The 27419-nt window shown below is 45.3% G+C and overlaps 1 protein-coding gene across 4 annotated transcripts in view; it reads right to left on the bottom strand.

The window, feature by feature from the left end:
- ABCG2 (ATP binding cassette subfamily G member 2 (JR blood group)) overlaps positions 1-27419 on the bottom strand; it is a 179038-nt gene that overhangs the window by 128535 nt on the left and 23084 nt on the right. For 3 of the 4 annotated variants that reach the window (XM_078776648.1, XM_078776646.1, XM_078776647.1), the window contains exons 2-4: positions 14717-14793; positions 3031-3197; positions 2849-2908 (exon numbers count right to left, since the gene is read on the bottom strand). In XM_078776648.1, coding sequence (XP_078632774.1) covers positions 2849-2908; positions 3031-3197; positions 14717-14722 — 233 coding nt within the window. In that variant the 5' untranslated portion in view covers positions 14723-14793. Of the gene's footprint in view, positions 1-2848; positions 2909-3030; positions 3333-14716; positions 14794-27419 lie in introns of those variants that run through there. The other variant, XM_078776645.1, reaches the window with a different exon arrangement.

The following is a 27419-nucleotide window of genomic DNA, read 5'->3' as shown; positions in this document are numbered from 1 at the left end:
ATTTTGAGGCATGGCCCACGGTCTATTAGTTAAGATTTAAAGAAAGTGGTAAACTGGGGGAACGATTGACTTGTATCCTTCAACGTGAAGACGACTCAGTTGATGGCCGTATATCAAATAAGCTCTCCATGTTTTCCAACCTTTTCAATTGGTTCTTCTTTGTTACAGAGACTCATTAGTTTCATCTGGTTGGGGTTAATATCTGCTCTAACCTCAGTTGGGATAGGTATATTTCCAGTATCACAAAAAAGTCCTTCCAAACGCAATGGCTGTCTATAACATGCATGATGATACCTCCCTCCTTTTCTGCCGGGTGGCCTGTAGCTACGTTAAGTCTCTTCTCCACAAATCATCATGCAAGGAACTCTGAAGGTCTCTCTTCCATTTTTGCCCCTGAACGTAGGTACCTTCAAACATTCCACACATTTTGCAGCTTCTTCACACCCTACTGTATTTATACCTCAGACCAACACTGATTCATATGCTTCCAGCTTCTTTACTCATGCTGCTCTACTCTGGACCTTCTCGCCAGTATCCTATTTTCGCCTCATTCTATGACTCTCCACAATTTAAAAGGAATGTTAACAAACTCTCTCTTATACTTTTCTTGTGTAGCCCCCACCGAGAATGACATTTGGACTTGTGAATGAAAATTTCCATAGAAAAAAAAACCAGGTGATTCTTAAGAAGGAGCAAAACCTTATTTAGGAGTTTGAGGCAATATGCAGTTAGGTATATAGAAGACCATTGAGAGAGAGAGGGAGAGAGGGGTTGATAATACAAGAGTTATAAAATGACTGTTTTTCAGCAATGCCATTTTTCGAAGTCAGAGGCGGACCCATATGTAGCCATTCATCATTGTGGCAGTTAAATCCCTAAAAAAGAGGACCAAGCAGCAAGGATAAGCAGATAGGAAGAGGTCTTTGTCATTCGAAAGAGCTTTATAGATGGGTGTCATGGTCATTTGGAGGACAATACAGCATACACAAAATGAGAGGTTGTTGTGGATGGGAATACACAGCCAGACATATTCCAGGGTTTTACGATGGGAAACAACTTTGTGTAAAGGTTTTATAAACATAAACAGCGACACAATCTCCAGTGCATGGAATAGGCCAATCAAGGCAGTAGAGAACGTATCCATGAAGATAAATAATGCAGTCTAGTACACATAGTAGAAAGGGGGTTTGTGGAAGTCGGGAAGGGGAGATTTAGATGGGAGATGGATGGGGCAGAATGCTTTCATGCATCGGTGCAGCAATGCAGCACAACAACCAAAAATGGGAAAACAGGAAGAAGAGGGACACCTTTCAAACTATAATCACACACCTAATCAGGAAGAGCTTAACTAATCGCATACAACTGGACAGGAAGGAGTGCAAAACATTGCTTGACAGCATGAGCAAGTAGGCATGCTACCAACCTGAGCACCTCGGCTCCTTCCCCTCTCTCCTTCCTCACCTTCTACAACCACTGGAACCACCACCATTTCTCACAACCAAATAATCGGTGCAAACAAACCCTCATCTAAGATTCTTGATCTGACTCTGAACATAAGGTAAAAGAACAACATTTAAGATGAAATATTTTACATCAACTACATCCAACTTAAGTATGCTTACAATTTGTTATTGTATTTGCTAATATCATTACCTCCCATAATCTTTTGAAGGTAATCTCCAAAAGGTTTTTGTTCTTTCAACTACTGGTACAACAACTTTCCTTTGCACTAGACATGGCAGTCATGTGATGGACAACTTCAAGTACCTTTTTGAAGGTCGCCCAGGAGCACTGAGCAACTGAAATGTTGATTGCGGCCAATCTTAAAATTGATCAAGTCTTGCTTCCAGTGATTCATTGAAGTCTATGTTGACAAGAAATTTCAACAGGAGTGCCTATAAATTAACTTGTGAATTTTTGTTTATAACATAGAGCATCTCTTGTTTTATTTTTTTCCAATGTGCCACCAGTCCTTTTGGCTTCTTCACATGTTTCTTTTAACTCTGGTGTCTTTTCTACAGATATTATCATGTACAGATATCATTATAAATAACCACCTTTAGAGGCCATTTTTCCCCGCAAAGCGGGGGTTGGCCTTTTTCGGGAACCGTGGTTGTTGTTGTTTTTCGGTCCCCTTTTTGAAGCAATGTTTTACGGCCGGATGCCCTTCCTGACGCCAACCCTTTTTGCCGCCTTTAATGACAAACAGGGAATTACCAGTGAACTGGTACTCAATTAGCCGACCTCGGAAGGATGACAGGCTGAGTCAACCCCCCTGGCGTTAATTCAGCGATCGACCGGGATTCGAACCCAGTACAGGAACCCAGTACCCAGAACCAGTACCCAGTATCATTCTGCAGATATATTATGCTCAAACAGAACAACCAAGAAAAGACCCACCAACAACCTGGTTAATTCACACCCCTGGCAGATGTTCACTGAATACATCTAATCTGGCAGATGAATCAATCACCTGGCCATATTCAATATGTTCAACTACGTGAAGGCAGAGGAAAAACCAGTTTAAATAAAGTTATGTCTTTAAAGTGAACTTCAAGGTTTACACCAACAAACCTGTTGAGCATATTTATTACAGTGAAAAATAATAAATATAATCAATACTTGCTTTGAAAAAGTGTGTGTGTGTGTGTGTGTGTGTGTGTGCGTGCGTGTGCGTGTGCGTGTGTGTGTGTGTGTATATTTATATTTAAGTACAGTGCCTATGCCAAGTACAGCCAATAAATATTGGGTAAACAATGCTGTGCCAACGTATAAAATGAAAAGAGCAGACTTTGTCAGGTGATATTCTTCCATAGCTTACAAACTTCCTCAGGATAGTAGCACTCACCTGGTCTTTCCAGAACCAGTTGGTCCCATGATTGCATTCATTCCTGGCCTCATGACACCACTGTAAGGTAAGAATAAAGGCATAGACGCTCCAGTTGACCAAATAAGAATACCCACATTGAAGAAACGAAAATGAAGTGCATGGACATTCCCGTTTTATGCTTATTTGACGTCAGGACTCACCTGATGTTCGTCAGGATCTTCCTCTCGGTGTATTGGCGACAACATGGTAAACCGCTACCAGTCTTCACATAGTAGTTGACATTCTTGAAGCTGAGCACCGAGCCTTTCTTCATCGTGGTGCCACGATTCACTTTAGACCCTGCTTCAAGGTCTTGATCTGGATCTTGCTGTACCCACACATGATCCATTTTTGATGGTAAGCCTTTTTGTTCGGGTGTAATGCTGTTTCAACCTTTTAACCTACTGCTGGCGTGCGAGCTGAGAACCGTGCATTTCATATCAACCTTTTATCTATAGTGGGCGGGATTTCTCCCTGGCTATTCCTGTTCAGGAACTATGTGCTGCGATTCTGATTCGTGATTATGGCTATTTTAAAAAATATCATGGTGCTGCAATACTTAAACCTACTCTTTATATGCAGGCTGAATTTCATATTAACTTTTGAAAGAGTTACAGAAATTGTGGTCATTTTGTAGTGTTTATGTATCCTGAATATGACTTTGCACTTCAGCATAGTATAATCAATTATTGATAAGATGCAACTGTTAAATATATACTCATGAGTTTACAAATGTAAATAAACTTTTTCCACTTTTAAATATACACAACAACCAGCCTTTTTTTTTTCTTTCAGACTTACTGTGCAGTCAAATATATAAGTCTAAAATTATTCCATTGAAATTCCATAAGGAAGAGACACAAAAACAATAGCAATGCCAAATTGTGCTCAAACAATATTGTTTCATTGCCACAGCACAATGGGATCCTGGCCAAAAACACCAAAATACAAACTTTTTTCAAATTAAAATTTCTCTCGCCACAAAGAGAACAAGAAAGAGCAATCAGAGATTGCAGACCATCACCAGGTCATGTTTTTAGTGGTTTTTAAGGCATTTGCGTTAAAGCAATATGGCGGCCGAACCGATGACATCATTATTTTTATTTTTTCTCCACCAATTTATCCCTAGATGACAGAAATTTCATCTTGATTGGATGCAGTTTTGTACTTGTTGAATTATGACGTCATAATGGAGGCACTTATGACATCATTACCTCACCACCAAAGGTGGATGGAGGTTATGTTTTCATCCCCGTCTGTCCGTTTGTTTGTGAACAAAAATCTCAAAAAGTTGTGGACGGATTTGAACGAAATCTGGCAGAGCGGTAGTGCATGTGACAAGGACGAAATGAATAGATTTTGGTGAAGATCCGGAGTCGGATCCGGCTAGTATAATTTTTTAAGTGATTATTATTCACCATTGGGAGATACGGCCGAAAATGATAAATAGCACGACATCTCAAAAAGTTGTGGACGGATGATTTTGATTAAATGCGATTCTGTATTGTGATTTTCTGGGCTACTCTGGGATACAAAACGTAAACTGTTCACCTGGCGGAGGTATGCTCTCTACTGAGTGCCGTTCTAGAACGAATCTGTCCGATTAACATATGTTATTCCCCATGGAGAGTTATTTACAATGAACCATGTCTCAATTTTTTTTCTATGCAGCACTTTCAGAGATAGAGGTGCAAGGTTTTTCGGTTTTTCCAAGATGGTGCGAGTACCACGTGACCTGTGACATCATCATTTTTTTCTACACCAATTTATACCCAGATGACACTCAATAAATTTCATCTGGATCAGATGTAGTTTTGTACTTGTCGAATTATGACGTCATAATGGAGGCAACCTATGACATCATCATCAACGTATGTTACTCCCCATGGAGAGTTCTTTACAATGGGGCCATGTCTCAATTTTTGCTATGCAGAGCTTTCGGAGATATAGAGGTGCAGGGTTTTTTCGTTTTTTTCAAGATGGTGCCCGTACCACGTGACCTATGACATAATAACCACCTTTAGAGGCCATTTTTCCCCGCAAGCGGGGGTTGGCCTTTTTTGGGAACCGTGGTTGTTGTTGTTTTTTGGTCCCCTTTTTGAAGCAATGTTTTACGGCCGGATGCCCTTCCTGACGCCAACCCTTTTTGCCGCCTTTAGCGACAAACAGGGAATTACCAGTGAACTGGTACTCAATTAGCCGACCTCGGAAGGATGACAGGCTGAGTCAACCCCCCTGGCGTTAATTCAGCGATCGACCGGGATTCGAACCCAGGATCCTGGGATCCTAAGCCGGCACCCTAGCCGCTAGCCCAACACCAGGGACCTATGACATAATAATCATCAATAAAGAAATATACAGGAGGAGGTGCACCTATAGCGAAACTTTCCTGTCAATTTGACCAACGGTCTGGGCCGGATTTAGGAATGGGCAAGCTGGGCAGTTGCCCAGGGGCCTCCACAACCAGGGGGCCTCCACATATGGACGATCACAAGAAGCTGCACTCTCACTGTCTGAAAATTTCGAGTTCAGAATTTTCTTCCAGTAATTGATCAGTTTCTGAGTTCATTGGAGCAACGATTGGAAGCCTATGAGAACACCTGTTCTCATGTCGGTTTCTTGCGTAAACTGGAATCACTGGACTGCGATGAAATCAAAGCAGCTGCAGCAAAATTGGTTGCTGAGTACAAGGATGATCTAGATCAAACACTTGGTGTTGAACTTGTGCAGTTTGCAGCCTTCCTCACTCATTTACTGGAATACGAAGATGATAAGATAGAGAGAACATTTCCTTTACAAAATGTTGATGAACAGGAAAGTTGCGGATACATTTCCAAATGTCGAGATAATGCTGCGGATGTACTTGGTGCTCATGGTCACAAACTGTTCTGGAGCCCGTTCATTCAGTAAAATGAAGTTCATCAAGAACAGCAGCCATCAAGAACAGCAGCCGGTCTGCAAGCAGCCATCCATCAACTGGACTGGTCTCCCATCTCTAATGCCTCTGACATCAATTCTTCCTGGGAATTCTTCCAAAGCAAACTGCTCTCTCTCATGCACAGATTTATCCCATCTCGTCTTCAGTTGTCTTACCCTTCCTCCCGTCCATGGTACACTGAATCTTGTGGTGAGGCAGTTGCCCTGAAACAACTTGCCTTTGCGTCTTGGAAGGCAAATCCAACTGAAGGCAATCTCAGTTCCTTCCACCAAGCTCGAAACAAGTGTGTTTCTACCCTCAGGAGTGCCAGGAAGCACTATCTCTCCACACTCAAGATTGAACTCTCAAACCTGTCTCCTTCCTCCAAATCCTGGTGGCGTCTGGTCAAATCCGTTTCTGGTGTTTGTTCCTCCTCCATCCCCTCCCTTACCTCAAATGGCTACACAGTTGACACCGCACGTGACAAAGCCGAATGCCTCAACTCTGTGTTTGCCTCAAAATCTTGTGTCCCAAACCCATCTCTCTCTGTTCCCACCTTTCCCAGTCGAACCCAACTGCTCCTGGACTCTGTATCCTTCTCTCCTGACAAGGTGGAGAAGTTTTTATCAAACCTCGACTCTGATTCTGCAACTGGACCAGATGGCATCAGCCCTCGGGTCCTAAAATCCTGGTCTGCCGCTCTATCTCACCCTCTCTCTGTTCTTTTCACCCTCTCTTTTGCTCAATGTCATCTGCCAGCATCTTGGAAATCAGCAAACATTACCGCTTTACACAAAAAGGTGCAAAAACAGATCCTTGCAACTACAGACCAATCAGCCTGCTCCCAATTATCAGCGAAGTCATGGAATCCACCATTGCTTCAGATATCAAATCATCCTTCCTCTTCTCCAATGGCTTGATCTCTGATCATCAATTTGGATTCAGACCAGGTCATTCTACTCTGGACATGTTGCTTCTGCTGTCTCAACAATGGATGGAGGTCCTCAATGCCAAACAGGAAATCAGAGCTGTCTCACTTGACATATCACGTGCCTTCGATACGGTCTGGCACCAAGCTCTGCTCACCAAACTCACCTCCTATGGTATTCAGGGAAATCTCCACTCATGGCTTGCGGATTTCCTCTCTGGTCATAGGCAACGTGTGGCCCTGAATGGATTTCTCTCATCTTCCCTTCCTGTTCTGGCTGGAGTTCCCCAAGGTAGTGTTCTGGGCCCTGTGCTATTTCTGGTCTTCATCAATGACCTCTCCGACTCTCTGGAAAATCCTCTCTATCTCTTTGCTGATGACTCCACTCTCTGCCGCTCCATTCCTCATCCCTCAGAACGGCAGTCTGCAGCCTCCTCACTCTCTGCAGACCTGGACAAAATCACAGACTGGTCAAACAAGTGGAACATGTCTTTCAATCCTGACAAATCTCACACTCTTACAATGTCTCTCCGAAAGGACCGACTGGACAACCCTCCCATCTACTTTCTCAACAATCCTCTCCAAGAAGTTCTGTCGCTCAAGCTTTTGGGTCTCACTATCTGCCATGATCTTTCTTGGGAAAACCACATTTCCAAGCTGGCCTCCAAAGCCAGTCGCCGACTGGGCATCCTCCGTCGTGTGAAGTCCTTCCTTGGCACACCTGAGCTCTTCACCACATACAAGGCTTTCATCCGCAGCTCAATGGAATACTGTTCCCCCCTCTGGGCTGGTGCTCCTGCCTCACACCTTGCTCGGCTTCACGCTGTTGAGTAGGCTGGGCCAAATCAGGGGTGATTTTCAATTTTTCATACTACAAGGTTGTAATTTACTTAAAAGTTGTGGTTGGTAACAACAACAAAACCATGAAATGTTTTTTCAAAAATATTGACGTCTTACGGTAAAACAGCCCGTTACCATAGCAACCGTTACAGACGACTCAAAAAATTCTTAAAATCGATGATTTCTCAGGCTGTGTATGACCCCCAGAGTTGATTCTGGTACCAAAAGATTCAGAATTGAAAGCCAAGGATGATTGGATAGCTTAACAATGTCTGTGACACAATTCAATACAACTTTTATCCCAAAAACTCATTTTTATCTCAAATTTAAGGCATTTGTTTGAAAAAAAAATGAAAATTTTGCTTTTTAATCATAGAATAATCATTAATCAGAGCTATAGTCAAATTAAATGTACTTTAAATTAACTTTTGTCATTGATTAAGCTTTTTTGTCTCAAATTTAAGGTCTGACATTGAACATTGATAACAAAATAAAAAACCTAGTCCCAATTGTAATCAATGGAGGCCAATGACTTCTTAGTCACAACCTCAGTGGATGTTGCCAGTCCATGCAGCTTCTCCCTGACGCCCTTCACAACCCTGTATAGAGCCTGGAGCTGCGCCTCAGATTTGGGGGCCTTGTTAGTGTTCAAATCTGTGGCGAGTCCAAGTGTCTGCTCTGCTGCGTCATTGACAACTGGGAGTTTGGCCACAACTTCCTTGCCATGACGATAGCTGTCTGAGGTGGGCCACTGTGCAACGGGGAGCTTGACAAAACTGGAGTCAATACCCAAGAGTTCAAACATGCTCCAAGAGTCGTAACCAACAAAGTCGTTGAGGGCTTTACTCCCCAATTGCTGTGAGGCTGGCATCTCCTGTATCATGTTATGTGCAGTCCCATGGTACCTGAGCATAGCCCTTCTCATAGTCTGCTTGTCAGATGACGTTCTGTCCGAGAAGAGTGCCAAAGAGACCAATCTCTCTGAGAGGTACCACAAATGGTTTTGTAGCTTCTCTCGGGCCACAGTCACAAAGGACAGAAATTTGGCAGGCCACTTTGTTGGATTCTTTGCGATACTGGCCTCAGCCTTGAGGAGGTTCTTCATCAGGTACATGTCGTTAGATGGTGCATCTGCAGCACTGGTACATGTCAACCACGCTTTAGTGTAGAAGACTGACATGAATGCAGCGAGACTGGTTATGTCTTCCAGCTCTTCGGGTGTGTAGATATCTCCCAGCTACCAACGGAAGAGTGCCACCTTTATAGTGTATAAAGTCTTGCTCATCCAACGGGCGTGGTGGAATGCCCCAGGAGCTTTGATAGTGATGGTCCTCATACCATCAGGGACAGTCCCTCCAAGAAACAGCAGTGTGAGGTGTGCCAGCTCCAGGTAGTCGTGTCGAAGAGTCTCCTTTGTGCTATTGTCCACCCACGTCTGAAGGAAGGTGATGGTGACATGTACATTGCCAGCCAGCTCTCTCTGTTGAGCAGACACCTCGACCAATGTGTAGTTGCCCTGGTCCAATTCACTCCAAGTGTTGAGCAGTCGCTTGAACAGCTGTTCATTAGGTCCTGTGGTGGGGCCATACACTATTGAGCAAGACGCCCCTCCAACCAATTCGTGGATGTGGTGCCGACACGCCAGTTGCAGAAGACTCCTGCCAAACTCAGTCTCCAGTCTTACTACGACTCCACTCTTGACCCCAGAGTTCACTGCCGTTGTATCGAAGACAAGAGCGCCTATCCTTGATGTGTGCAAGAGCGCCTTGAACGCCCTGATGAATGGTTACAGTAACAACCGAAAGCAGGCATTAAAATTAATGATTGTAAGCTGCTTTTGTTAACTTTTTTTTATTGAAATGAAGATGGCCAAATTTAAACAACGTTATAACAGTTATAAAAACTGGACAATACAAGGTTGTAAAAGACAATTTAAAGTCAATTTAATCTGATTAATGGTTATCCTATGATTAATAAGCAAAAGTTTCAATTTTTTTCCATAAATATGCTTGAAATTTCAGACAAAAATCAGTTTTTTGGATAAAAGTGGTATTGAATTGTGTCACAGACATTGTTACGCTATCCAATCATCCTTGGCTTTCAATTCTGCATCTTTTGGTACCAGAATCAACTCTGGGGGTCAAACACAGCTTGAGAAATCGTCAATTTAGGCATTTTTTGAGTCGTCTGTAACTGTTGCTATGGTAACGGGCTGTCTGACCGTAAAACGTCAATATTTTTGAATTTTATTTTCATGATTTTGTTCCTGATACTCACTCACAACGTTTAGGTAAATTACATTGAATTAGGAAAATCACCTCCGATTTGGCCCAGCCTACTGTTGAGGCCAAAGCTTTCAGAATCATTGGAATCTCCTGCGATGTAGTCAACTCCGAGGGCCTTTCACTCACTCACCAAGGCAGGTTGGTGGTCTTTCTGTCTTCTACCGACTCCTCTCCGGCCTTGCTCCCCCAGCTCTCTCTGTGCTCTGTCCCCCCAATATTCCTTCAGGTCGCACAAGATCTGCCTGCAACCCTCTTATGGTTAAACTGCCAAAGTCTAGGCTCTCTGCTCACCTTCACTCTTTCATTCCCCTTTTCTCCCACCTCTGGAACAAACTCCCCCACTCCCTTCAATCCCACTCCTCCCTCCAGGTCTTTAAAACAGCTGTTCACCACCATCTCTTACCTTCCCCCATCGAAAACCTTGATCTTTTCTACCCCCGGTAATTCACCCCAGAGTCCTTGCAGTGTTCATATGTTTTATTCCTCTCCCACCTCCCCCCAAGTCCTCCCGATGTCCCTGCTCTCAAATGTTGTGTTTGTGTCCTTCCCCCTCTCTCTCCCCATCTTGTCTGCCGCTCCCCTTGTTTTTTGTGTTTTGTGTGTCGGTTTGTCTTTTTGTGTGATTAATGTTATCTCTTTCACGAGCCTCGATCATGTATGCAACAACAAAAAAAACAAAAAACAAAAACAGACTCCATACCACAATGTGTCATGATAGGCTGTCACCTGGCCTTGATGAGTATCGAATGTGACATTCTCAGAGAGATTGACTTCGACAAATTGATCAAAGACTTTGCAAGGGTCAAGTCTCGTAAAGTGCCTGGTCTGTAAATATAGGTATTAGGTACTTTTACTAGATTCTTATGATTCATCATGATTGACCTGCTTGCTTATTCACTATTCAGATTCTATATACTTGAAACATGGGAACTTTGTAGATTCTTATAGATTGATCATGATGTTTAAAGATGTGCCTGCTTGCTTAATCAAATTCTTTACACTTGAAATATAGGAACTTCGTAGATTCTTATAGATTCATCATGATGTTTAAAGATGTGCCTGCTTGCTTATTATTATTTGCTTCAGATTATTTGTACTTGAAAAATATACTTTATGGATGACTGTAACTATGTCTTGTCACATTTTTAGTATTCTAAGGTAGGGTGGGCCTCCACTACTGCAAGCTGCCCAGTGGCCTCCACGTCTAAATCCGGCCCTGCCAACGGTTGCAGAGAAAATCATATTTATTCTGTGCAGTCAGACAGACAAACAAACAGACTGAAATGCAACACCCTCTCCTCTGGCGAGGGTAAAGATTGCGCAAGCATCGTTCCACATGCCATAGCTTGACTAATACTTTTGAGAAAGTACTTTCTCAACAATGAAGTGAATGCAGATGCTTACAGTTTTGCTGGAGGGTGTTTCTCACGATCACGGCTGAAAATACTTTATGAATGGATACAATTTTCTTTACCAGCCAATAGATTTCCTTCGTATATAATGACTTTGGTTCATCTCTTGTATCATATCAACAGATCACTCATGTGGGAGGACATCTATGTTTCGGTCTGGCCATTTCCATAAAAGGCATTTTGTTCGGTTGTATGGGAAATCAATTGGCAAGTATTTACATTGTATTTAAGAAGCAGCAATTGAAACTCAGGAATGAGCTTTTCAACCAAGGAGGAAGTTTATAAGAAACCAGCAAAGGGTAAAATAAAAGATACTGTTGTGGCGGGCACAAGGGGCAATAATTCCGTGCACCAGTGGGTGGCGCGAGCGTCCAGGCGGGGAACGAAAGCGCATGCCCCGCCTTTCGACCGATCGGCCACGCCCGGGGACAAGGCGTGGCCTCGGGACATATATGCGGGCTCTAAGCTCGAGCCCGCCCAGTGCTGAAGTGCGAGCTCTTAATAAAGACTCTGTTTGTACCAACGCGTTGTGGCCTACCTCTCTGGCAATCGAGTCGTGTGTGCACAGCACCACACTGTAATCAATTCAGCAACACCAATGACAGTGTCCGCTCTGAATCTGAGAGGTCGGCGGTTTGAACCCCGGCAGAGTCACGCTAAGGACTTAAAAAATGATATGTGTTACTTTCTTTCTTGATGCTCAAAGTTTATAAAGGATGGAGCATGGTCAAACAACCATATGTTGGCAAAATTATCACAGGCTGTGATGGGCCTAATGGCCTGCAGCTGTGTTGAAATTCCTTGTAAGGGAACTCTCGTTATAACACCTATTGAAAGTAGGAAGTAGAAACCATCACAGACAGAGTGAGATTCACCATGATATGTTGGTGCACATTCACATTGGAGGCATGTCGGCACATACTGCAACTGTTGCAGAAGGATGCAACAGGAAGGCGGTTCGACAAGCAAGAGGAGACGATCAAATTTTGCGGTCAGTTTAGAGTTTTACAGTTGGACAAAAGAGGGGGTTGGAAGATCAAAATAGCAGACAGGGTGATCTATGCCTGCAGCATCTACCCGAATGCAGGTTCAGTACTGTCGATGCAGTTTCTTGGCAAGAGTTATAGTTGGTGGTTTGACGGTGCCTTCCCAGCACCATGAGATGTTTGTGTACATCAGGAATTTGGAATTTGTTCACGATTCCAGATAGCTCACTTACTCTTCGCGAAGGAAATCGTGAGATCTTTAACGTCCACCAACTAATGCTGGCACATCTGTCACCAGTTTAACATACATCCGAGCAACGACATACACATTGATGCCTCGCTCTGCCTGTGAAACACCAGGATGACAGTTTATAGCTGGGTCAGGATTCGAACCCAGGCTAGACAGCTCATAGGGGAGTGTTCATTCCTCCAGCTGTCTAGGGCCTAGGCCATCCTGTCAGTCCATCATATACATATTGTCACGTGTCGTCCCCTATGGCGTGCTGATAAGCCGGTAGACCAGACTATTTTGCGACCACAATATAGTAAGCACACCTCTATTATTAAGATGTTAAGTACGGGATAATTGTGCCATGCTATTGCATTTTAGGAGGACAATCTTTGATGGTATGAGATGTGATTTGGGACCTTTGGAATGGGTAACGTTAATGAGTGGCCAGTTTGTATCAGAGAAATGGGCAACCTTCAAGGAGCAAATGTGTATGGTGCAGAGTAGGCAAATTCCAGTGGAGTATAAATGTAGAACAGAAAGAGACTAAGGTGGGTGGGTGAGCAAGGAGGTATGCAGTATAATTAAGGATAAGCAGAAAGATATAAGACTAGGGTTCGACTCACAATATAGGATCAACAGTCTAGTTAAGAAAATAATAACTCGGCAGGCCAAAAGGGAATATGGAAAAGGCACAGCCAAGAATAGTAACCATAACAGCAAAACATTCTTGAAGTAAAGAAAATGTTAAGAGGAGTGTGGGCCCATTGAGGAATAGCACAGGAGAAACGGTATATGATGAGGTTGAAATGGTAGCTTATTAATTCGTTTTTTTGCTTCGACATTTAGACAGGACAATCAGGAGAACTTCCAAAAGTAGGGAGTATCTGTCTAGGGGGTGAGCAAGCGCTTTCAGAAGATATACAAGTTGGAGTAGAGGAAGTGAAGAAGCAGCTAGAAAAATTAAGGGACGAGAAAGCTCCAGGGCCGGATAATATGCATCCAAGAGTATAGTGGGAGGTGGCAGAACAGATCAGCGTGATTTTAGCGGATATCTCTAACAGCTTGTTTGAGTCAGAACAGGTACCAGAGGATAGAATAGCAGCAAATGTAATACCACTAGTTAAGAAAGGTTCCAGAGAAGAATTGGAGAAATGCAGACCTGCTGGCTTGACTCCAGTTACAGGAAAGGTGTTGGAGACATTAATTAAGGAACGGGTAGGGAAAGATTTGAATAATTTCAAACTAATTGGAGGTAGACAGCATAGATTTACCAAAGGGAGATCATATTTAACAAATTTATTGGAGTTCTACAGTATAGTTTCTGACTTGGGGGTGGGGGTGTGTGTGAGGGAAGTGCAATGGAGGTAGTATATTGCCGCGTCCTCGGGTCTGCCTAATGTTACCCGTCTCGCGCCAGAAGCTTTTGCTACTACTAAAGATCGCCAAACTTACCAAATTCACACTGTGTTCAATTAACTGTTCTTTATCATTTACAAAACTCCATGGATCGCTCCAATCTGAGGCCGAACTTGGCAGTGCAACGCATGGGAGGTAAAAGGTGGGAAAACGTCTCTTATAATTAAAATGGGGTTTATTAAAAAAGGGAAGACAAGACACGATAATAAACTAGAAGAGCACTCGGTAGAGCACATACCTCTGCCAGGCTGAACAATTTACGTTTATTATCCCACTGATAGGCCAGATCCAGATTCGAACCTGAACCAAACTCGAATCGGCTTGGTCTCGTCACCTAACCAACTCATCCACCAAGTTTAGTCATAATCCGTCCACGAGGTTTTCAAATATCATGTTGTATATTGTTACGGCTGTGGAAATGGACCCCGGAGAAGTTGCATCCAACATATGGGGAACCCTGAGTTCGTTATTTTATTAGTATGTGTGCTAGGATAGGGCCCTCCCTTTTGTACAGGGTGTAATGGTATTACATCAGTTGTGTGGAACTGGAAGTGCTTGCTCACGTTTTGGAGTATGAAGGTGGAGTTCCGGCCCAGGGGCCAAGGTGTGTGTGTGTGTACAGGGGTCGTCGACATGAACATGATTCCGGGTGCTGAAATAAATGACTGTTCTCCTTGACATCGCCTCATGATCTATTCCACATCAGAACTTTACACAGGGGATGGGGGAAATACTTTGTGTAGGTTCAGCTAGGCCTACCCACTGAGCTGTATATATAACTGGAGTGAGCCCCACTGTGGTGATAAGCTGACGCAAGTGGCACCAGGTTACCTCCATCTTGGAATACCCCAGGGAGGCTTGAGCTCACTGGTTTCAATCAAGAAGATGGTGTTCTGCTTTGCTTTCAGCTGCAATCACAGGCATTCCCACAAACTGAGAGTGATCAAAAGGTAAAGCATCAGTTTTCACAAGTAAGGAAACTTTATCTTGAATTAAATAAGATTGTGATATGTTTAACGATGTTATTATTACCCTCGCCAGAGGATGAGTGTATTGCATTTGGGTCCGTTTGTTTGTCCACACAAAATGTGAGTATGTGTATTAATTACATTTCACCCTTTACAACCCATAAGACCTTGTCTGACCTTTACAACCCTGAGACCCTTTAACACCACAAAAGCATAAGGACCATGAAGACCAAAAGAAAATGAAGACCCATAAAGATCCCAAAATACCCAAAACAACCCAAAGATGCGTGTGCGTGTGTTTATGCATGTGTGTGCTTCTGTGTGCGTCTTTGTATGTGTATGTTTTGCGTGTGTGTGTGTGTATATATATATATATATATATATATATATATATATATATATATATATATATATATGTGTGTGTGTGCGCTTGCGTGTGTCTTTGTACGTCTGTGTTTTGCATGTGTGCGTGTGCGTGTGTGTGTATATATATATATATATATATATATATATATATATATATATATATATATATATATATATATATATATATATATACACACAGACTTGGCATTTAATATGGAATTTTTTTTTTTTCTTGACGGGTTTACTTCCTTAACTCAGTATATCAATCTAGTGAGTTTCTTTTACACTTTGGTGATTTATTTGTTAAAAGAACCATGTCACTGATTGTCTGTCGCAGCAAGAAGTCAACAACAGGATTATATCACAGGTGGTGTGGCAAAATGTACGGACAGGTGCATTTGATGATTGGCTTCACAGTCGGGTATACAAGGGTTGTTGCGTTCTGTATTAGTGGAAAACAACTGCTGCACGTCTCCAAAGGTTATCGCCGCTTCCTCTGGAGATGGTCCGTCAACTCGACAATGCTATTTGTCATGGAGTGGTGGCTTTACGAAATTACGGCATGAAACAGCATGCTATTGCTCAGCAGTATGGCATCACTCAAGGTCAGGTGTCAAAGATCCTGAAACGAAATGCTCAGAGGGGTGTCCCTACTCCAATACCGAGGCCAGGACGTTCCCGCAGAACCACAAGGAGGGATGATCACCAGCTGCACCGGTTAGTCCGCAATAGACGTACCAAATCAGCTAATCGGCTTGGGGCTGAGTGGCAGCAACAGGGCAAATGTGCCTGTATCCAGAAGGCTATTCAACCAACGACTGGTTCAAGCAGGCTATCGTGCCAGGCGTCCCCTGAGAAAGCCACGCCTGATCAGACAACACCGCCAGTGCCGATTGCAGTGGGCCAGAGAGCACCGTCAAATGGCAGCCAGGACACTGGAATCATGTGATCTTCAGTGACGAGTCTAGATTTCTGGCCTATCGTCAAGATGGCCGCGTCCGAGTGCACAGACAAGTGCATGAAGGCTACAACAAAGATTGTATAGTGCCAAGAGTCCAAGCTGGAGGTGGTGGGGTGACCGTTTGGGCTGCTTTTCATGCAGGCGGCAAAACTGACCTGGTTGTTCTGAATGGAAACCTGAACCAGTTCAAGTACAGGGCCATTCTGGAAGAAACATTGCTTCCATTCGCTCGTAAAGCCTTTCGAGGAAACTTTGTCTTCCAAGATGACAATGCATGGCCTCATCGTGCTCGCATGATCCAACACTTTCTTGCTGACCGTGGTGTAGAGCATATGGAGTGGCCTGCCATGTCCCCGCATATGAATCCGATAGAGAACTTGTGGGCAGAATTAACGCGTCAAATCGACCACTTGGACCAGCAGCCGACCTCTGTGCGTGAATTGCAGCAGGCCGTTGTCACTGCATGGCAAGCGATTCCTGTCCAAACCTTGGCAAATCTCGTGAACAGCATGCCTCAACGTGTACGTGCTCTCCTGAATGCTCGTGGGGGTTACACGAAGTACTGAACTGTAATTTTACTGTCTGTAATCCCAGTCGTAATTTAACTTTTGTTTTTGTTAAAAAAAATTTTGGCTCATGTGCAAAATAGAGATACTTCTGGAAAACGTACAGAAGTTGAACACAGTACTGTCCATGAATTGAGTTCGATATCAGTTTACATCACTTTCAAGGATCAATTTATTTGTTTCGAAATGTCAAATGTGGTTTTTCTTTCTTTTAAAGGTCACATTAACAAAATCTAGAATAATTTCAACATAATTCCAATGAACTTTTGGTTCTAAGACATCTTGAAAAGTAAGTTCACCGCCAGAAAAAAATATTCCATATTAAATGCCAAGTCTGTGTATATATATATATATACAGTGAAACCTTGACTTACGAGTGCACCAACTTACGAGTTTTCCGAGATACGAGCCGTCGCTCGGGCGGTTTTTTGCTTTGAGATGCGAGCCGAGATCTGAGTTACGAGCTTACGCCACCCGCCACTAGGTGGCCCAACGAGCGTTCCGGTCACGTGGTTATCTTGCCGTGCAAGCATCTCTGCCGTATATCGCTGCTGCTTTGTTTTCGCATGTTGGTTATTTTGGAAAATTTCTTAGTTTTAACCATGGGTCCTAAGAAATTGAGTGCCAAGGGCAGTACTGAGAAGAAGAAGAAGAAGAAGATGATGATGTGCTTGGATATAAAACACGCAATCGTCGAAAAACATGAGCGAGGTGTGCGTGTTGTCGACTTGGCGAGGCAGTACGATCGTAGCAGTACGATCGAAACATTTTGAAAGGGAGGAAGAAACAAACCTCGTTGGACAGGTTTTTATTGAAACGCCCTGCAAGTGAAAGCGAGGAAAGTGTGGCGAAAAAGGCAAAAGTCATCTCCTCCACCTCCGCCAGCATCTTCGTCTGATCTTCAAGGTAAATACACTTAATAAAACCAGTTTATTTCTTTACATTGTGGCGGACACGGAAGCTCACTGGCGTGGTGACATCATTCCGCGCACCGAGTGGGCGGCGGTCACGCCGAGGGGTAGGCGTGGCCTCAGGATATACACCGGGTGCGCAGCCCGGAGCGCGCCAGTGTTACGGTGAGCTCTTGAATAAAGACTCTTACAAATTACCGCGTTGTCCGCTTCCTCCTTGTTTACAAGCAGCGCGCGTAACGCCGCTTATTATGTACAGTATATACGAGGTCGTGCTTGTTTATACATTATTTGTTATTTATAAAGTACATTTTTCTTATTTAAAAACACGTAACAAAAAAAATTGGTGTGGTTTTTTGGGGGCTGGAACGGATTAATAGCATTTCAATGCATTTTAATGGGGAAATTTAATTTGAGAAACGAGCAAATTGAGTTACGAGCTCGGTCACAGAACGAATTAAACTCGTAAGTCAAGGTTTCACTGTATATATATATATATATATATATATATATATATATATATATATATATATACAGTGAAACCTTGACTTACGAGTGCACCAACTTACAAGTTTTCCGAGATATGAGCCGTCGCTCGGGCGGTTTTTTGCTTTGAGATGCGAGCCGAGATCTGAGTTACGAGCTTACGCCACCCGCCACTAGGTGGCCCAACGAGCGTTCCGGTCACGTGGTTATCTTGCCGTGCAAGCATCTCTGCCGTATATCGCTGCTGCTTTGTTTTCGCATGTTGGTTATTTTGGAAAATTTCTTTGTTTTAACCATGGGTCCTAAGAAATTGAGTGCCAAGGGCAGTACTGAGAAGAAGAAGAGGATGATGTGCTTGGATATAAAACACACAATCGTCGAAAAACATGAGCGAGGTGTGCGTGTTGTCGACTTGGCGAGGCAGTACGATCGTAGCAGTACGATCGAAACATTTTGAAAGGGAGGAAGAAACAAACCTCGTTGGACAGGTTTTTATTGAAACGCCCTGCAAGTGAAAGCGAGGAAAGTGTGGCGAAAAAGGCAAAAGTCATCTCCTCCACCTCCGTCAGCATCTTCGTCTGATCTTCAAGGTAAATACACTTAATAAAACCAGTTTATTTCTTTACATTGTGGCGGACACGGAGGCTCACTGGCGTGGTGACATCATTCCGCGCACCAAGTGGGCGGGGGCCACGCCGAGGGGTAGGCGTGGCCTCAGGATATACACCGGGCGCGCAGCCCGGAGCGCGCCAGTGTTACAGTGAGCTCTTGAATAAAGACTCTTACAAATTACCGCGTTGTCCGCTTCCTCCTTGTTTACAAGCAGCGCGCGTAATGCCGCTTATTATGTACAGTATATACGAGGTCGTCCTTGTTTATACATTATTTGTTATTTATAAAGTACATTTTTCTTATTTAAAAACACGTATAGTGTGGTTTTTTGGGGGCTGGAATGGATTAATAGCATTTCAATGCATTTTAATGGGGAAATTTAATTTGAAAAACGAGCAAATTGAGTTACGAGCTCGGTCACAAAACGAATTAAACTCGTAAGTCAAGGTTTCACTGTATATATATATATATATATATATATATATATATATATATATATATATATATATATATATATATTGTTACAGACGCGGTTCTGGATGTTATATTGACCGAGCGGTGGTGTATTTAACCGCGTCCGAACAGTTACTCCCCGATTAGAACCCGATTCCACCCGACGTTGACCAGATCGCCCCACAGATATTCAATCGGGAAATCTCTAAAGCGACCGAAAGAGAATGAAAAAGAAGAAGAAGAATAATACGGAGGAAGAACAGATTTATTATACACACACAAGCAATGGATGGAAGAAGCAGTAACACAGCGAATCGTTAACTTACACTATTCATTTTTACTTAACCCCAAGACAACGAGCAGGACAGGACGTTCACACTTACACAGGGGATAATGCAGGCAGGTAGGGCTTGAGGTGGATTGCTTGAGAGGGAGGCAAAGTCGGGAGGCAGCAGCTCGCAATTCCTCGCGGTTTTGGCGGGAAAACCCTCCGTCGTGTATCCGCTGTGGTAGACGTCACGCGCTGGTTCGGCACACCTGCTCCTCTTCTTATGGTGGAGCCGTCTCCCTCCTTTCAGCGCGTCTCTCCAAAGCTGGTTTCCTTGCCGAGTACCTCCCCTCTTTGGCTTGGAGCGTTTCGCATCTCACCGCTCCTCTTGGTGCAGCCCCTTTGCTCATCTCCCAGGTCATCTCCCAAGGCCTCTCTCAAGTCATCTGGTAAAGCAGTCCCTTACAGTCGCTTGTATCACCTCGGGCGAAATCAAGCCGCCGGCTCCGAGGGCACGCCTACCGGGTCGCTCACCGCGGTGCTGATTGGCTGTTAGGGCTGGCTCACTCCTCCCCTCTTATGACGAGGTGGAGACACGCCTTTCTTCTCCGACTCAAAGCACATGGGCAATGGCGGCCTGCGGGATTGAAAACAACTCCCCTTTTGAAAGGAACTTTGGAGAGCGGAGATGTTTGGGGAAATTGGAAGGGCCTACGCTTATTTTGTTTGATACAATGCAAAGTCAATCTAGTGGGAAACACATATTTAGCCTACATGGAATAAGGAAATACACTATTTAAAAGATATATCGTGACCTGCGTGTAAGTTTCATGGAATTAACTAGGACGACGGCTGCGACCATTATTTACATTACGAGGATGTTACCATCCTTTTGTAACGTTCACATTGTAACGTTTTCACATTCGTTACACTTCCTCCAAAATTGTTACACTTCTCAAAAACCGTTACACTTCTCAAATTCGTTACACACTTCTCAAAATCGTTGCACTGCACCCTCCTTTCTTCAGACCCGTTCTCGGGCCTACTAAACTTTAACTTAGTGTGACACGTAGGTGTAATTCCCTCTACAATTAACCTGACCCTGAGTGTGACAATTTTAAAACACAAATAAGTATGTCCCCCTATTGCATTGCACCCTGTCTAACAGACTCAAGCCCACAGCTAACCGAATTACGGAATTATTCTCAAACTATACATTTACGGTGGGGAGCATTATTTACAATGACGTGATTTCTTATTTACAACGCAACCCAGGACCTGTGTTTTTTTTTTTTTTTTTTCTTTTTAGGGAACAAGAAAAAGAAATTCCTGTTGGGAGGGAGGAGACAGCACGCATTGCATCGATGCACCAGTACCAATACCACCAAAGCACCCAAAAGCACCAAAAGCACCAAAAGCACCACAAAGCACCACCCGGTGCGCAGTCACCATGGTTCATAATAAACACAACAAAACAACTGGTGGTGGTCTTCTCTTTCTCTGCTGGGCCGATGTTCTTCCCGACGTCTTCTGGCTTCATGCGGCCTAGTTGGAAATAATAAAAAGCACAACTTGTGTCCATTTTTATTTAGGGCCTCAGGGGCCAACTAAGGGTGGTCCACCTGTTTGGCATAGGTGCCACCTTACCGAGGTCCGCAAGCAAGATTCCCTGGCCACTATGGCCGGTCTCCAACAGAGGTGCCCTGCCCCAGAACCTGGGGTCCATCAAGTGGTACTTGGCCGCAGAACAGCGGTCCATACAGTGGTACATCAACGCAATGCATGCTGGTTCTGGGAATCTCAGGCGCACAATGGCCACCTCACGCACGCTCCCCTCGGCACCCAATGGCGCACAGGTCATGTGGGAGACAAAAGAAAGACAATTGAGCGAGGGGTAAGGTCACAAGGGTACACGTCAATAAGGCAATGCAAGGCGAAATGCGTACGGAGGGCGAAGTGAGAAAGCTCGTCCCTACCGTACGTCACCCCCCTGTCACCTACCCTACCCTTGCTCTTACCCCATATGTACAAAAATCTACACATTTACAAATTCGTCACTACTGTCACGTCTTCCCCATATTTCCCCTATACCAAATTCGTCTCCACAATCCCTCTACTTCAAAATTTGCCATCACCAATTCATCATCAATCCTCATAAGGAGGGAGAGATGGAATTACGCACAATGTCACACCCACGTCATGATGCGTCTCACAATCCAAACATTTGCATCATAAAAAATAATCAAAACATGGCATGGTGTGGAGTACCTGTCACCTCAGGTGAGTGGATGCAGATGGTGCGAGGAGATCCTTCATCCTAAACTATCCTCTAAATGACTTTAACACACTTTACACTACCCGGGGTCTCTCCCTGCCAGTCCATTGGCCAACTTACACTATGGGTTCTAAAAACCAATTCCCATTGCCCAAACTGTGGTGCCTCTCAATTTGGGGTCTCACTCCCCCGATTCATCTCCCGGTGCTCTCGCACAATTTCTGGGCTGCGACGTCTAGCTCTCCCAACAGGTCTACCCACCTGCACACCTCCACCACTGTAGTTGCCACCCGAGCTTACCTAGCTCCTCACCCTAACCTAACTAACTGGGGACAGCCCCTCTCCTGGCTCTGTCACCCCATGGTGCCCTCTGGCACTGGGCTGGGCTACCCGGGTCCGTCCTCCGGATCCTCGGGCCCCATCCACAACAACTACTACCGGCTCCCAGAGCCCACCTGCGGCCTCACCTGGCCGACATCCTCACAGTGGTGGAGTGCCCAAACCAACTACACACACTAACAGGCTACACGCCCAGCCATTTCCACACACTAATGCACCCATCCAAATACCATTCTGTCACCCGCACCACAGATGCCAATATCCAACCACAATTTACCTGTACCCTCTACCTAACACTTACACTACCCGCCCCGGGTATCCGTGATGGGGGTGCACTCTTCCCCCATTCACACCTTCGCACCATCCACTCCACTCCACAATTTCCACCATTCTCACTCCACGACCATCCATTCCAATACTCCAGATATTCCACACTACCATTTATTCCACACAGCCACATACACCTGTTGTTGCACACCTGTGCCCTCACACCTGGTGCCACCTGCACCCTCCTTTCTTCCTGGACCATTTGGTCAACACAACACGCAATCACCACTACTCCCTCATACACTGCTCCACACACCTGTTCAGTTGCACACCTGTGCAATCACACCTGTTCCATTCTCACCTGTTCAATCCTCACACACACGGCATCATCTCAGCTAACTACTCCCCTCTGAAACTTGCGCTTCCCAGTCGTCCCTTTAAACTATTGCGCTCCCACGTCATTATAATCCACACTAAACTACCTGCGTCCCCACTACAGGTATCAGTCACTAACTAAACTTAACATTACCTAATGTCATCTTCGCTAGATCCCTACAATTATCCAAGCCCTCCCTGGCTCGGTTGTCATAGCCACCCCATAAACTATTGCGCATTTGCCCCCACTGTGAGGGATGGTGGATTTGCCATCCCACCACATCGGGGGTCTCTCACTATCAATTTTGTTCGTCCAGATTCCAACCAATTCAAAAATTTTCCATTTACTGCCAATTCTACTCACTTTTCTAAATTTCGTGTTAAATCACTATCACTATCACCATCACCCGTCTACTTATTACATCCTCTCGGTGCGCCAATTCACGTCTACAGCCCGGCTTCGTACAGCCGAGCAATGAACGCGGATTCTTTTGTGCCGGCGGCTGGATGCGTCCCGCATTCGGGGCAGGGGCGGGGGCTTACCCGGGCCGAGATCCCACGCACCACCTCGGCGTGGAGCCATCCAATGTCCCGATCTCGACCTGCCGGCACGTCTCAACAAAACGTGGTCACCATGATGACCCTTCCTATCCAGCTGCCCGCTCCGCCTAGTGGAGCCCGGACGCGGCCGTTCCAAGCGAGGCACAGCGTGGATCGCGTACGGCGGTTCTTTCGTAACCGCCGTGGTTCGGATCCCCGCTGGTCCTCGCGGCACGCGAAGCTGCCCGACGCGCACCGAGGGCCCGATTCGGCTATAAGTCGCCCTAACCGCTAAACCGGTTACCGTCGACGCTTCACCTGGACGCTTACATGCATACGCTACCCCTTTCTTGCTCATACATGCAGCCGTCTCCCTGCTCTTGGTCGTACCTTCTCTAACACACCTCGGTACACTCATTCCGCTCACCGACTTGGTCACACACCTGACCACCGAACACCTTGGCACACATTCGTCGCTCGCACACCTCACCAACACACCTCTTCGCGCCCCTTTCTCGGTCACCTCCTTTGTGACAATCACAGGTGTGCTCTCACCCGCACACCCAACCGCGTGCCTCACGACCAACTCAAGTGTGCATCCCCACACACGCTCTACCATTCCAGGTGTACATCCTCGCTCACCTGTCACAACCAACTCACGCTCCTTGTCACTCTCACTACTCTCACCACTACTCTTGACAACGCACTCTTTCCTCATGCACCTGTCCGTTACACACCTTTCTCGCGCACACTCTCCCGTTACACCCTCTGTAACACTCACCACAGACGTACACTTTCTCGTTACATCCTCTGTAACACTCACCACAGGTGTACACTCTCTCGTTACTTCCTCCGTAACACTCACCACACCGCGCTTCCATGTACCCCCTCGCACACGCGCTTCGACCAACTCACTCTTGACAGCACACTCACTCCTTGGCGTGCACTTTTTCCTCACACACCCCATGGTCGGACATTCTCGCACACCTCTTTTTTCGCACACCTGACCTGTCACACACTTCACCAACGGCCTCTCACGAACACCCGGATCCAAACCAATCCCCAAGCCGACTGAAGCTTTCCTCACATCATATACATTGCCACTCACCTCCGTACATCGTCTCCGCACCTCCTCTGCCACCTGCAAACTTTTTATTTGGTTAGTGAGCATCACATTATGAGTTGAGCACCGACCTTGCACATATTCCGCTATCTCCTCCTTTATTTCTCTTTTAGTTTCTGTCCGTCTCTTCTTAATTTCACTCACCTCTTCTTCCACTTCCTCTAATTTTTGTTTAACCTCTTTTATTTCTCGGTGCGTCTCCTCAAGTTCGTCCTCTAAGGCTACCGTGACCGTCTCTATGTGCATCCTCACCTGCCGGTCCTTTGTCTCCATTATCTCTGTCACCTCGTCCACCCTCATTGTCAGTTCCTCCCGTACCATCTGACATTGCCTCTGTGTCGCTATTAATTCGTTTTTTATTTCTTTTTGTGTCGCCTTTAACCCTCCGAGTACTGCAGTGTTCCTTTGCACCTGCTCCACTAATTTCGTTTGTCCCTCCGTCAGCTGTTCCACCTCCTCCGTCAGATCTTCTATTCCCCCCTGTAACTTAGCCGTATTATTTCTCACCTCTTTCTCCATACGCTTCTCACCTCGCTTTACCTCCTCGCGCAGCCCCGAAACCTCCTCACTTACCCCTCGTCGTATTTCCTCCATCTCTTTTGTAGATGCCACCCTCATCTGTCCCAATTCATCCCTCTGAGCATCCAGTTTGGTTTCTACCCCGATTTTCACCTCCTCTATCTGCTCTCCCATTTGTTTGATTTCCCTGGCAGATTGTTCCCCTATTTCCCGCAATTTGTCCTCCATCCTATTTTCTAACCCCATTAACCCATTTTTCACCCCCTCTAACTGATTCTCCTGGGCAGCCATTCTGTTTTCCACCCCCGTTAACCCATTCTTTACCTCTTTTATCCCGTTGTCTAACCCCTCAAAATTATTGTCGAACTTCCCAAATTTCTTGTCTAACTCCTCACCGGTACCCCTCGCTTCGTCCCTCATTACCCCCATTTGCCCCATAATTCTGCTTTCCATTTTTTCACTATCAGCCCTCCTTTGCTCACTCTGCAGGTTGAGGGATGCCTGCATTTGTACTATACTGTCGTTTTTTTTCTGCATTTCCACCATGAATTGGGCCATGAAGGCTTGCATTTGGGCCGCGCTCATTGGTTCCGCGACCGTGGCCCCCTCAACCACGTGCGCGAGGGTGCCATTCTGTGCGTCTGAAACCTCCGCAACCACATTGCTATTTTTCTCCTCCTCCCTTTCCTCCACATACATTTCCCCGAGGTCCTGGGTCGATTCCACCCTGTCTATCTCTACCACCGACATCCGATCGCCTTGATTGTCCATGGCGCGATCTCAAAATTCGGGTTTTATAAAACAAAATAAATTTCGGCAGCTTGTAATTTTGAGCGCGTTAAGCGCGCTTCGGGTCCGATTTCGGGTCCGATCTCCCTCCTCGACACCAATTGTTACTCTAATAGTACAATTGGTGTTCCAAAATTTGGGCCTAACAAATTTAGTCCCAGGTCCGAATCCCACTCCTGACACCAATTGTTACAGACGCGGTTCTGGATGTTATATTGACCGAGCGGTGGTGTATTTAACCGCGTCCGAACAGTTACTCCCCGATTAGAACCCGATTCCACCCGACGTTGACCAGATCGCCCCACAGATATTCAATCGGGAAATCTCTAAAGCGACCGAAAGAGAATGAAAAAGAAGAAGAAGAATAATACGGAGGAAGAACAGATTTATTATACACACACAAGCAATGGATGGAAGAAGCAGTAACACAGCGAATCGTTAACTTACACTATTCATTTTTACTTAACCCCAAGACAACGAGCAGGACAGGACGTTCACACTTACACAGGGGATAATGCAGGCAGGTAGGGCTTGAGGTGGATTGCTTGAGAGGGAGGCAAAGTCGGGAGGCAGCAGCTCGCAATTCCTCGCGGTTTTGGCGGGAAAACCCTCCGTCGTGTATCCGCTGCGGTAGACGTCACGCGCTGGTTCGGCACACCTGCTCCTCTTCTTATGGTGGAGCTGTCTCCCTCCTTTCAGCGCGTCTCTCCAAAGCTGGTTTCCTTGCCGAGTACCTCCCCTCTTTGGCTTGGAGCATTTCGCATCTCACCGCTCCTCTTGGTGCAGCCCCTTTGCTCATCTCCCAGGTCATCTCCCAAGGCCTCTCTCAAGTCATCTGGTAAAGCAGTCCCTTACAGTAGCTTGTATCACCTCGGGCGAAATCAAGCCGCCGGCTCCGAGGGCACGCCTACCGGGTCGCTCACCGCGGTGCTGATTGGCTGTTAGGGCTGGCTCACTCCTCCCCTCTTATGACGAGGTGGAGACACGCCTTTCTTCTCCGACTCAAAGCACATGGGCAATGGCGGCCTGCGGGATTGAAAACAACTCCCCTTTTGAAAGGAACTTTGGAGAGCGGAGATGTTTGGGGAAATTGGAAGGGCCTACGCTTATTTTGTTTGATACAATGCAAAGTCAGTCTAGTGGGAAACACATATTTAGCCTACATGGAATAAGGAAATACACTATTTAAAAGATATATCGTGACCTGCGTGTAAGTTTCATGGAATTAACTAGGAGGACGGCTGCGACCATTATTTACATTACGAGGATGTTACCATCCTTTTGTAACGTTCACATTGTAACGTTTTCACATTCGTTACACTTCCTCCAAAATTGTTACACTTCTCAAAAACCGTTACACTTCTCAAATTCGTTACACACTTCTCAAAATCGTTACAATATATACAGTGGAACCTTGACTTACGAGTGCCCCAACTTACGAGTTTTTCGAGATACGAGCCGTCGCTCGGGCGGTTTATTGCTTTGAGATGCGAGCCGAGATCTGAGTTACGAGCTTTCGCCAACCGGTCACGTGGTTATCTTGCCGTGCACGTACAGTATCTCTGTCGTATAGCGCTGCATTTTTGTTTTCGCATGTTGGTTATTTTGAGTTTACGCCGCCAGGTAGGTTCCGGTCACGTGGTTATCTTGCCGTGCACGTACAGTATCTCTGTCGTATAGCGCTGCATTTTTGTTTTCGCATGTTGGTTATTTTGA

This window comes from Myxine glutinosa, chromosome 4, assembly GCF_964187855.1.
Source record: "Myxine glutinosa chromosome 4, kmMyxGlut1.1, whole genome shotgun sequence".
NCBI lineage: Eukaryota > Metazoa > Chordata > Myxini > Myxiniformes > Myxinidae > Myxine > Myxine glutinosa.
Note: the sequence above shows the minus strand (reverse complement) of the source record. Positions and strands in the feature narration are given on the sequence as shown.